Raw genomic sequence first — 12222 nt, 5'->3', positions numbered from 1 at the left:
ATTGCCTAGTTTTATTTATGGTTATATTCATCTGGAGAGGCTGTGTCATACAATGGTTAAGGGAACAGACTTTGGGATCAGACAGATCTGGGTTTAAATTCTAGATCTACCACTTACTAGTGTATGATCTTGGGCAAGTTGCTTTTTTCCAGTAAGCCTCAATTTGCTCATTTGTAAAAGGGGAATAAAAATTCCTCATGGGTCAAAGAAGTAAATAAGATAGTGTATTCAAAGGACTTCGAAAATCCTAGGTTACGAGAAGCATTCAACAAATGGTTATGTTTGAGTTGTTTTTAAACGTTGTCCGTGATTAGACACAATGAATGGTACACATACTAAAAATTAAAGTTAAAATTAGTACAGGCTTCTTTAATGAAATTAAATATGGGGCCATCAAACATTACACAAAAAAGTGATCACTTTGTATTTAGTTGTTAAAAAAAAACTTTTCTGTGGAAGCAGGCCTCTAACCTCAGGTAGTTTCATGTCCACATTTTCAAGTTTCTAAAATAATGTCATTTGTCTGCAGCCATGCAAAAACTCAGTTTCAGTACTGCTAAGTCAAGCCCCAGGGAGAACCAGAGAAGCGCATTTGGGATCTTTCTAGTTTGTCTGACGGGAACCCGGGTACCCATAAAGCATTATGCATTTGGTTTAACGATTACACACCAACGTATACACTGTGTGATTACAACAGAAGCCCCTGCAGCAATGAACAAATCACTTCTCTCAATTCTGGATCATCCCTTTGATTAATTCTCCCCACTGACACTGTCAACTTTTTTTAATTAATTATTTTTGACTGCCTTGGGTCTTCGTTGCTGCATGCAGGCTTTCTCTAGTTGCGGCGAACGGGGGTTTGTGCCCCGGGCTTCTCATTGCGGTGGCTTCTCTTGTTGCGGAGCACGGGCCCTAGGTCGCAGGCTCAGTAGTTGTGGCACACGGGCTTAGTTGCTCCGCGGCATGTGGGACCTTCCCGGACCAGGGCTCGAACCCGTGTCCCCTGCATTGGCAGGCGGATTCTTAACCACGGTGCCACCAGGGAAGCCGGCACTGTCAATTTTTAAGTGGTTTACAAAGCTTATAAAACCATGTCAGAGTAATCTTCAACTTTGATAAAAATCAAAACACCTTTCAATTCTAACCTTGCAAATTCGAATGTTGTAAAACAAAGGTCAGCCCCTTATCCACCTCACCCTGTCCTCAGTAACATTGCTATTTCATCCAGATCCGGGAAACCACACTGCCACCCAGGACACTGCTGCAACCGCTCAGTTATTTGGCTCTTGCTCTAGAGTCAAGTATGTTTTCACATTTCAGAGTGGACTCAGTGCATTTTTACAGTCGCAACCGAAATTTTACACAAAATGTAAGTATCTGAAAGAATTGGCGAGTTTCTGTAATCATATGAACAGAACTAAAATGTGAGAGGCTCTTTGTAAATAGTAATCGTTTTCGAGCGAATACACTGGAACATCGTTAGGAACACCTGTTTTCGGCTTTCCTTTGCCGGGCAAGGAGGTCAATTTGTAAACACTGAAGAGGAGGATTCCACAAACGGTAACCTGATGTGAGGCTTATTTTCAGCAAAGTGACGGTGGAGCACGAGAACATGGAGGACCCCCTCCCCCCAGTCCCAGGATCGGTTCAGGAGGCCCCGGAGTTACGAACTAATTTGGTGTTTTCCTCTTTAGAAAACGGGTGGACGTGAGCGACCAGCCAAACTAGGCTTGCAGGCCGGGCGCCGCGGAGGGAGCAAGGCGGGCGGTTGAGTCACGATCGCCGCGGCCACGCACACCTGAGGTTCGGAGGATAAAAGGCGGCACCTGGGACGAAACACCCAGGCCCTCCAACCTTCGCCCTCTGCCCAGGCCTAGGGGAGTGGGGAGGAAAAGCAACTTCTTTCTCAAGACTCGACGACGGGCGTCCCCAAGGAACGGAAGGGGCAGAGAGAAACCCCCGAGAGTTCCCCCGCCCGGAGCGGGAACTCGTGCGGGAACGCGGCCTCGGGAGCCGCAACGCCGCTGCCGAACAAGCGGGGGAGGGGGGGGCCAACCGCCATCTTCCTGGAGCGCCCAAACCGACAAAGCGCGAGACAGCGACAGAGCTTCCCCGCCGCGGCCCGCCCACTCTCGCGAGCCCGCGAAGGCCTCTGGGAAAAGCGGGGGAGGGGAAAACGAGAGAAGGAAGCCGGGTTGCAGGGCTGGAGGCGGGCCGAGGCGGCGAGCGGAGCCTCAGGAAGCAGAAGGGGCGGGGAAAGACGCGACTGACGCGAAATGCTGGCCAATGACGAGCGAGCTCGGGTGGACGGCCAGCCAATGGGCTGTGCGGCCTGGCGCGGGGGGCGGGCGCTGGGGCCGAGGGTAGCTTGAGCGCGGCGGCGGCGTTGTTCAGTCACAGCGAGAACATTCCAGAGGTGAGTCCGGTGGAGGGGCGGAAGCCCCAGGCCCGGTCCCCCGTTCTCCCCGCACCCTCGACCTCCGCGGGCCGCTGGCTGGCGGGGAAGGCTCCCCGACACCCGCGGCTCACTGCGCCTTCTCTCCGCGCCAGGTCGCCAGGCCCCGGGCGCTGAAGGGTGTGGACCCCGGACGTCGCTGGGACAGCCCCTCCCCGCTGCTCGGCGGCGCCTGGCCCGGCCGCTGCTCGCTGCGCTGCCTCCGCCGCCTCCACCGCCGCTCCTCGGACTCGGGTTCGCGCGCGCCTCACTTCATCCCAGTCCCGGGCGAGCAGCGTTGGGTTTATGTCTTTATTTGACGAAAACGGTGAGTCGGCGGGCCGGCGGGGAGATGGCGGCCGCACAAGATGGCGGCGCGCCGCGTGACCCGCGCGCGCGCGCTTGTGTGTGTGAGCGCGCGTGTGTGGCGCAGTTTGGGCGGGCGGGCGGGCGGCGGGGCCGGGCGCCGCGTCCCCTCCTGTCCTCACACCGCCCCCCGCCCCCGCCTGTACCCCACCCCCACCTGTACCCCACCCCGGCCTCGCGGGAGCGCGCCGCGCGGGCCCGCCGCCGCCCGGGGCTGACTCAGGCCTAATTGCTGCATTCCTGAGTCATCGCCGCGGCGGGGCGGGGGCGGCCGGGCCGGCGGCCCTCGGCCGGTTTCGCTTCCCCCGCCGGGCGGCGCACATGGCGGGGCTGCCGCGGGCGCCGGAGAAGCTGGCGACGTTGCGCCTCCGCCGCTCCCGCCTCGCGGGGGCCTCCGGCTCATCCCTGACAGCCCTGGAGGGAACGACGGGCGCGGGGACGGGAGCGAAGGTTGCGGGTGCGTGTGCGTAGAGAGGAAGGGACAGGGGGTCACGGTCGGGGCCGGGCGTCCGCGCACGCTCCGCGGCGTCCCGCGAGGCCGCGTTCCGTGGGTGTAGTTGGGGACGGGTGGCTCTGGAGTAAGCCCTGGCTGCCGAAGGCGCAACTTGACCGTGAAGAACAGTTGTACAGACTTTCGTCGTCGAGGGATGTATCACAAGTTTGTTGACAACGCGGACTGGGTTGGGGAGAGGAGACGCCTGTCTGTGTTCGTTCCTCGGCGGTCGTTAAAGCACGGCTCCTCGGCCGAAGCCGACCGTTGACGTGGTGACTGGTGGGATAAAAACCCAGAGCAGCTGAAGCGCCGTAGTTGGTTGTCGTTTTAGTCTGGTGGCTCCCAGAATCACATCTGCGTCCAAATGGAGGCCTTTTATGTTGCTGCAGGTGTCCCGTGTTACGTGAGTCTGAGAACTGGTTTTTGCGTAGCACAGATGCTTTTAACGTTGGAGCCTTAGGTGTGATTAAACGGAAAGGACAGGGAGGTGTCTTAATGCAGGGATCGCGTTAAACGTGGGGGATTTGTTTGTTCTTTCTCCTCTCTTTCAGAGCTGTTGCGCAGCCATTGGTACCTGTATTGGGGAAACATAGCATACAAGCAAGAAGCTTACAGCCTCAGTGGCGAAAAATTTTTCATGTCAGAGACCGAGAACTCTTGCAGTCGTTTATGTCATCCCTTCTTCTCCAGACAGAGGATACCAAAAAGTTGCAATCAAAGATCTCTTCATCTTATTGATAAAGCCACTAATAAGCCAAAATGTCTGTCAACGTCAACCGCAGCGTGTCAGACCAGTTCTATCGCTACAAGATGCCCCGTCTGATTGCCAAGGTAACGTTCATCTTCATTTTAGTAGCAAGTCCTAAGTTTTCTTTCATAGATTATTGAAGATTGCTTCTCCCGGGGTAGACGCGCAAAATTAAACTTCTTACTTCCTTTAGGTTGAGGGCAAAGGAAATGGAATCAAGACAGTTATAGTCAACATGGTTGACGTAGCCAAAGCGCTTAATCGGCCTCCAACGTGTAAGTAATACCTCTTGAAAGAAGTCTAAAGAGGCATTTTATTGACACAAACCTGATAATTTCTGGTCCGCAAAATCTTGCCTGAATTGTATGTTGGTTAACTTCTGGGTCGAGTGGAAATTTGGGCTTAAAACTCATTGGTGTGTTAGTTGTTACTAGTATAAAAAACTATCTGGGCAACACATTTTTTGAACCTAGCAACTTAAAAATACAGAGTGATATTTGTATAAATGAGGGTGAGCAGCCAAAGATCAATTTAGTTAACTGTAATGAACAGATTTTCTTCCCCCAAATAGATCCCACCAAATATTTTGGTTGTGAACTGGGAGCACAGACCCAGTTTGATGTTAAGAATGACCGTTACATTGTCAATGGATCTCATGAGGCGAATAAGCTGCAAGACATGTTGGATGGATTCATTAAAAAATTTGTTCTTTGTCCTGAGTGTGAGAATCCTGAAACGGATCTGGTGAGTGCCTTTGAGGTTTTTGTCAGTAAAAGAAAAAACTGTATCTGTTTCTGTGATGTCCGCAAATTATGTTCCCGGGAAGGCAGAGCGAACATCAAATTTTGCAGGTATTTCCATACTGATTTCATGTTAAAAAAAAGAAATTATTTTGATATTAGACTTGTGTTTTAGATGCCTCTCGATGGTTAGATCTTTTGATATTTCGTTCCTCACAGAATTTTCATCATACATTATGGTTGACATAACTTATTTTTGCTTTTTTGGCAGCATGTCAATCCAAAGAAACAAACAATAGGTAATTCTTGTAAAGCCTGTGGCTATCGAGGCATGCTTGACACACATCATAAACTCTGCACATTCATTCTCAAAAACCCACCTGGTAAGTGCTTATGATAACTTCTAAAATCTTGGCGTAAAGCACCTAATAGATGGAAACAATGGAAGTTTCTTTACTGCTGTAAAACTGGAGTGAGGTTGACCTTTGAATACCTGCACAAGTGAAAATTTGCCTATAACAATAGGGTCAGCCTTATACATCCAAGGTTCAACCAACCATGGATGGTGTGAAACTGTAGTGTGTATTTATTGAGGGAAGAAAAACTCCATGTAAATGGACCCGTGCGGTTTAAACCTGTGTTGTCCAAAGGTCAACTGTTTAAGAAATTTCTAGTCATTGTGCCATATTTTACTGAATTTTGAACTTTTTTGTTAAATGTACTGTTTTATGTATTGTTAAAGGTGAAGTACAGGCTGCCAATTAAACTGTACCACATTCTCGATTTTCAAGACCTGTCTTAGTATGTATGACATACTGTAAGGCAAATTGTAATGGGATCTTAGTAAAGGATCGACTTCTGGAAAACTTTTGTAAATGTGGGTCTTTGCTCATTAAGCTAAAGTGGTTTTAGAGCATGCAAGCAACACTCTGTGGCAGATGATCAAAACTCTGACACAATTTGAGCTTGCTATAGCAAGAAAGTCTAACCTATTCCGGTGTTCTCTTCTCCGTGAGACGAGCCGTTATATAGGCTTAAACAGTGTTCCAGCTGTTGACTAAAGTGCGGTTAAGAAATACCCTTATTTAAGTTCATGACGGATGGAAGGAGAGGGTTGTGAGTGCCACTTTAATTACCTGGTCTTCTGAGGTATTACCATTCAGTCTTAATTTTACCCAATAGTTAATACCACTGATAGGTAGGGACATTCCATTCTCAGCTTGAGTTGCTTACCTGTGAAATATAGTGGATGAAATTGATTTGTGAATTCATTTAGAATTATAGGTAGCATTCTGTGTGGTTTTCTGAGGGGAGGGTTTTAAAGCAAAAGGGCAAGATTTTAAATGTTCACAATGGGCGATGAGGTGTAATATAAGTTACGGTACTAAACTTTATTTCCTTTTTGTCCCTGTAGAGAATAGTGACAGTGGTACAGGAAAGAAAGAGAAGGAAAAGAAAAATAGAAAGGGCAAAGACAAGGAAAATGGTTCCATGTCCAGCAGTGAGACACCACCACCACCACCACCACCCAGTGAAATCAGTCCTCCGCATGCTGTGGTCAGTGCAAGGTTGATGGGTGTGGTGGGCACTAAAATTGTGTACAGTGTGACCTTTGGTTGAGGTGAGCAGAAATGAACTGCTCTTCAGTGAACAATACATCAGTATATTGGGTTCCAGGTGCTATTCGTTGACTAAACTAATGTGAACACAAGTTTAGTGGGAAGTTGATGTTGTTGACTAGAAATCTGGGATTTCTTTTTATTACCTGTAAGGTCGTTTTTTTTGGCCAAGCAGTTTTGTTTTTAAAAACAGGAAGAAGAGGAAGATGATGATTGGGGGGAGGATACAACAGAGGAAGCTCAAAGGCGAAGAATGGACGAAATCAGTGACCACGCGAAAGTTTTAACCCTCAGTGATGATTTGGAAAGGACGGTTGAAGAGCGTGTCAATATCCTGTTTGATTTTGTTAAGGTGAAATGCTTGCTTCAAGAACAGTTAAACATTTCGTGATCATACTAAATCAGCTTCTACCCATCCCTGAGCTTTGTTAGATATTACTTTAAGCTGGGTACTTGGCAGGTAGTTTGTTGTGTTTTTTCCATGCTTCCTTTTGAAATACTCAAATACAAGTTTCACCTTTACTTCTATTCCAAAATTTTTTTGAGGGTGGTTCCAGGCATTGTTTTCGGCAGGTGTGTATTATTTAGAAGTCCTAGAACCTTCTTGAATTAGGTAGGGGAAGAGTTCGTAAGAGCAGGGACTGTGGTATCTCTAGAGCAAAATGTGCTTCCATCTCACTGAATTGCTTCCTTTTATTTGCAGAAAAAGAAAGAAGAGGGTGTTATTGACTCATCTGACAAAGAAATTGTAGCTGAAGCAGAAAGACTGGATGTAAAAGCCATGGGCCCTCTTGTTTTGACTGAAGTTCTTTTTAATGAGAAAATTAGAGAGCAAATTAAGAAATACAGGCGCCATTTCTTACGAGTAAGCGAATCATTCTAGATTCATAAGATTTTACAGCTGTGTGACCTTGGAAATACTGATTTAACCTCGTTTATTTGTACTGTCATCCTGAAAATGGAGATAATTGACCTACCTTAACAGGAATGGGAGTACCTGGAAATTGGTGCATGTAGGCCCTTATACGTAAAGTAAATTAGAGATCTTTAAGCATTGATCTCTCTGAATGACTGCTGTAGGGCCATGGCTTCAAAGAACAATTTCTAAGGCAATAAGTTTAGAACATATATTAGAATTGTCAGCTTAAAACATCTAAGAAAGCTTGTTAATGCTGAGATATTTATTTGCAGTTTTGTCACAACAACAAAAAAGCTCAACGGTACCTTCTTCATGGCTTGGAGTGTGTGGTAGCAATGCATCAAGCTCAGCTCATCTCCAAGATTCCACATATCTTGAAGGAGATGTATGATGCAGACCTTTTGGAGGAAGAAGTCATCATTAGCTGGTCAGAAAAGGTGGGGAATATTTAAATGGCTCTTTAAGATTAGAAGTATTGGGGCTTTTTTGGAAGAAGTAGTTAACTACTAATACCTAGTCTGTACATGCTTGACTGGTATAACCTGTAGGGTGATTCTCATCATGGTAGTTTTCTAGTAAGGTTTCTAGAAAACCTTGTGCTGAATACATTTATTCTGCTGAGGGGTCAAGATTAGGATGTGGCCCAGTCCCCTCAAAGAGATGTATTTGGGCAATTATATAAATGACTCGCATTATGTTAAATTCCTTGAACTAAGAAAATTATACTGAACACTTTTTAGGCCTCTAAGAAATATGTCTCAAAAGAACTTGCCAAAGAGATTCGTGTCAAAGCGGAACCTTTTATAAAATGGTTGAAGGAAGCAGAGGAAGAATCTTCCGGTGGTGAAGATGATGATGAAGATGAGAACATTGAGGTAAACGCTGGGGAAATCGTTAAATACAGTGTTAGTGGTGGGTGTTTGAGAATTATAAAATGCCAGTATTGGGTAATACAGCCTCTTAATTTGGAAAGTAATCACATTAATAGAAAAGGTGCTGGAAATCTCTCCTACCCCCAGGCATTGATTCCAAATAAACGTTGTCTGAATTTCCAAAGGGAGAGTTTATTTAACGTATGTATAGGGTTGATCGTTCATAAAAATAAGGTACTGTTAGGCTGCGGAGGGTTAGCTTACTTTTTACATACACACAAATTTTCATGAAGAATAATGGCTTTCTCTAGGTAGTTTTTGTCGTTTGTTGACCATTGACTTCTTAGTGGTTTTATTTTACAAGGGTTTACTGGGATAAAGGTTTACAATCAAAAATCTTCATTTTATCAGGTGGTGTATTCAAAGACTGCCAGTGTACCGAAAGTTGAAGCTGTAAAGTCTGACAACAAGGACGATGACATTGATATTGATGCCATTTAAAGGGGTGGGTGCAGCCCAGCTTAACAGTGTAATGCTGAGAATCTTTCTGCATCATCAGCCAGAAGTGCAACATGTATGTGCAAAAGCTAAAATGGCTTAACGTCATGCTACACTTTCTACTAAAAATGTATTGCTGTGAGTGGTCTGTATTTAAACCCAACAAGACATCTAGGGAGTCCATACACATATCAGTGAGCAGATGTAGTTTGCTTATTTACAGCATGTTTCTTTTTGAAAATTTAGTGGTGGACACATTTGGGTCACATTTATACAGTTATAAAAATAAAGATTTGATTTTGGTCGTTCTTCAGATTTTTGGCTCTGAATGACTTAAGTAAGCTGAAATAATTGGCTCCTTTAAAAAATGTTGCACCATCATCTAATCTGATAGGATTATTGGAGCCTGTTAGTACTTTTAAGTCTTATTTCTAGTCCCTCAGATTGGCATCTGGTAATGTACATTCTTCCCATGCCAAGGTGGACTGATAATCAAATGACAGTGCAACACCTTTAACTTACTGAGATGTTAAAATGACCTGGGTGTCCTCTAAATAATTTTAAGAACAGGTTTTGAAACTTGAATTGTGTATTTTTTTTTTTCATTTTTTCTATGCTTGCCCCAAATTGTAGTCTTTGAAGTCATGTGCATTGCACGTTGGATGAGCCAGGGGAATTACTACATTAACACAAACATTTTATTATGTGTATGTAGCTCTTGCTTTATATTGAGAGAAAACTGAAACTTTGGGGAGTGATAAGTAAGCTCTACCATTTTATTTGGGGGAAGCAGGAAAAGGTACACTTAATCTCTAGCAAAAACTGAGCAAAATTTTTCAATCAATTTTACTCTTGATTCAAATTACAATTTCAAAATATTTAGACATAGTGTATCTTTTGTTCAGTGTGGATTTTTCCCCTGTTAAACTGGTTCTTTGATGACTTCTGCATTTGGATACATAGCTTATACTTTATTGGTTTTTGTTGCTATCTTGCCAAAACAAGTGTTAACTGTATCTCAGATTCCCCCCACCCCCCAAAATGTCTTATTTTTAAAAGCTAAAAGCAAGTATACTTCTAAGAGCCTATATTTTGGTGTAAGACTTGGGGTGTTTTTTATTTTCACAATGAATAGTGTGAGATACCCAGGAAGTCTGTGATGATGGCAACTGAAAGCAGGTGACTAGGGCCTGACCCAGCCCATCCTGGGCCTTAGGTTTGGAAATAACTTCTTGTGATTTGCTTGCCCAATTTGCTGATGTAAACTCACTTGATAGAAGGGCTCATGACTACATCTGAGAAATCATCTTGAGGATGCAAATTTACACAAAAAGTACACTGGGAATCAAAATGCGTGGAGAGCACTGGCTTGTATCATTCGCCTCTTCGTTTGTGATCCATCTCACAGATTACAGTGAGACCTTAACAAATGTGTGTAAGTTTTTTTCACATTGAAATTATATGAACATTTGGTATAATAAAACCTTGTTAGCTTGGTATTTTAAGAAATTAAACCCTGGCAGTCTTACTGGAGAGGTACAAATTGGTCTCCAGCTGCCTTTCTTGATAGATTTTGGTGAGGTTGAAGGAGAGCCATATACCTACCTGGAGGGGAATGTGCTTTGTCGCACCAAAGAGAAGAGGTTTTTGCAAATTCATGTCTCACCTAGGTTTTAAATTTTTGCCATTATCTGGAATTGTTCTGGGGGGATCAAGTTGCATTCAGCATACCCATTATCAAGCTAATGAGGTTCTGTTATAGAGGGTTCTTTTCCCCTTTTTCTTCCTCCCCCACCCCCTTAAATCTGAAGGAAAACTTACAAGGCTTCTAAACACTAAAGAGAAAATTTTGGCTTAGACCACTCTTCAGTCTAGTGCCAAACTTTCAGTGGAATTCACATCCAGAGTAAGGAGTTTATTCATAGCAGCTATCCTAATAGAGTGATCTTTCACTTTGCTGTATTCAACTGTCTTAAAACTTCCTGTTTGAAACAGCTATGTTACGTGATTAAAACAACGTTAAAATTATTTTTTGTCTTTGCTTTAATATTAACCTAAATTTTTGTTTTTAAAATTGAAGCATTGAAATCTCCCCTTTTTTGTAGCTGTTGCTTCAGATTTGTGTTGGATGTTTCCTTCTGCAGTTGCCCCCTACTCAAAAACAGATGTTGCTCATTACAGTGGCTTTCCTTAGATCTCGTGTTCTTATTCTGTAACTCAAGTTGATTACAAACCAAAAAGGTCTGCTTTCATCTGGTTTCTTAAAATCTTGCCTGGGTGTTGATGAGGGACTTGAGGTGGGTCTGGTATATAGTTAAATAACTGGCTATAGCATTTAGCCTTAGTTAAGAAAGGAATGTTTCTAAAGTTATGAGGTTAATGAACTTGAAAGGTACTATTTGGGCTCCTAAAGGTTTGAGAGAGAATGGGTGTTCATCTAATGAATTGCTACAGCTTCACAGGCCAGTACTAAGAGTAACCCTAAAATGCAAAAATTTTGCCCAACCCCTGTATTGTCAGTTTTGATGGTTTTTCAGATTCCAGCCTATCTGACCACTCCAAAGCTTCAAAGCGCTCTCGGTACCAGGAACAGTAGTGCACTTGAATCTCTGCCCTCTCCAACTATCATGTGGTTTGTGTCCTGTCTTTCCTGAATGGACAGTCATGTTTATATCTTCTCTGTCCCCAGTACTCTGTATAGATCTTTCTCCTCCAAGAATGACACTCCATAAGACTTGCCAAAGTTGTTGTGTCTGACCTGTGCACAGTCTCCAGAATTTGTCCCTTTGAGCCTTTGTAGGAGGTTGGGAGCTCAGGCATTGTGGCCACCTGCCTCAGGGTTCTATATTCCAGCCCTAGCCCAACAAAGGTCTTCAGAAAGATTGCTAGTTCTTCACAGCCAGAAAATTGAACCATTCCTATGTACTAGCATATGGAAATAACACGGAGAGGTTCTTTCCTCAGAACCCAAACCAGGACTCGTACATTGTTCTCAATGACTAGTATTCGGTTATGCGTTCTGAGTTTATGGGGCATATTCACCTGGGCTCTGGAGTCATCTAGGTTTTGGCAGGCCCTCTGTAAAACTAGAAGCCCATCTTTCTGTGTTTAATGGGGATGGTAATGCCTGTGTACAGCAATTAGAATACAGCAAGCAGGAGAGGTAATGCCTGAGTGGGGCAGCTAGGGAAAACTGCCCTGTGTGGAAGAGAGACAAAAGGGAAGAAGAGCTCATGCCGGTACCTGCAGACATTCAGAACGGGTTACAGCAGATTGAGAGCAGTGGGTAGTTGAAAGCGCTGTTATTTTTGGCTGGAGCAGTTTCAGGGTGTTAACAGTTTTTGCCTCAAGCAGCCCTTAATGTGCAGTGATGTTCAGACCAGTCTAGAGCAGAGGCTGAGGGCAGGCCATGGCCCCACCTGGGGCCCATAACATAATGTAAATAGCAGCATGAACCAGAAGCCAGCCCAGCCTGAGATAAGGATTGACAGGTGCAGGGCCAGTGTATGAGGCTGGGTTGAGTCTGGTCCCAG

General features: G+C 44.8%; 1 protein-coding gene and 1 non-coding gene across 3 annotated transcripts; both read left to right on the top strand.

Annotated features, from left to right (window-relative positions):
- The first annotated feature begins 2280 nt into the window (after positions 1–2280).
- Positions 2281–9002, top strand: EIF5 (eukaryotic translation initiation factor 5). 2 transcript variants are annotated; one of them, XM_004323811.4, is made up of 12 exons: positions 2281–2416; positions 2551–2762; positions 3845–4124; positions 4235–4316; positions 4613–4785; positions 5053–5164; positions 6196–6338; positions 6594–6752; positions 7104–7265; positions 7592–7756; positions 8060–8194; positions 8603–9002. In XM_004323811.4, exons 3-12 carry the CDS (start codon positions 4053–4055, stop codon positions 8690–8692), a joined length of 1293 nt encoding a protein of 430 aa, XP_004323859.2. In that variant the 5' UTR covers positions 2281–2416; positions 2551–2762; positions 3845–4052; the 3' UTR covers positions 8693–9002. The 2 variants fall into 2 exon arrangements, with proteins under 2 accessions (XP_004323859.2, XP_073655225.1); XM_073799124.1 differs by lacking the exons at positions 2281–2416; positions 2551–2762 and adding an exon at positions 3235–3257.
- On the top strand, positions 5701–5824 carry LOC117311472 (small nucleolar RNA SNORA28). The gene has a single exon (XR_004525668.1). It is a non-coding gene; the product is annotated as a small nucleolar RNA SNORA28 (small nucleolar RNA).
- Positions 9003–12222: the final 3220 nt, after the last annotated feature.

Source organism: Tursiops truncatus, chromosome 2, assembly GCF_011762595.2.
Source record: "Tursiops truncatus isolate mTurTru1 chromosome 2, mTurTru1.mat.Y, whole genome shotgun sequence".
Classification (NCBI taxonomy): Eukaryota; Metazoa; Chordata; class Mammalia; order Artiodactyla; family Delphinidae; genus Tursiops; species Tursiops truncatus.
This window is presented reverse-complemented; position numbering and strand designations above follow the sequence as displayed.

What these genes read in the sequence shown, in the direction of transcription:
- EIF5 (XM_004323811.4), top strand. Translation starts at nt 4,053, where the DNA reads ATGTCTGTCAACGTCAACCGCAGCGTGTCAGACCAGTTCTATCGCTAC. An exon ending in ACAGGCGCCATTTCTTACGA is followed by an intron (nt 7,266 to 7,591) that starts GTAAGCGAATCA and finishes ATTTATTTGCAG; the next exon opens with TTTTGTCACAACAACAAAAA. An exon ending in TCATTAGCTGGTCAGAAAAG is followed by an intron (nt 7,757 to 8,059) that starts GTGGGGAATATT and finishes AACACTTTTTAG; the next exon opens with GCCTCTAAGAAATATGTCTC.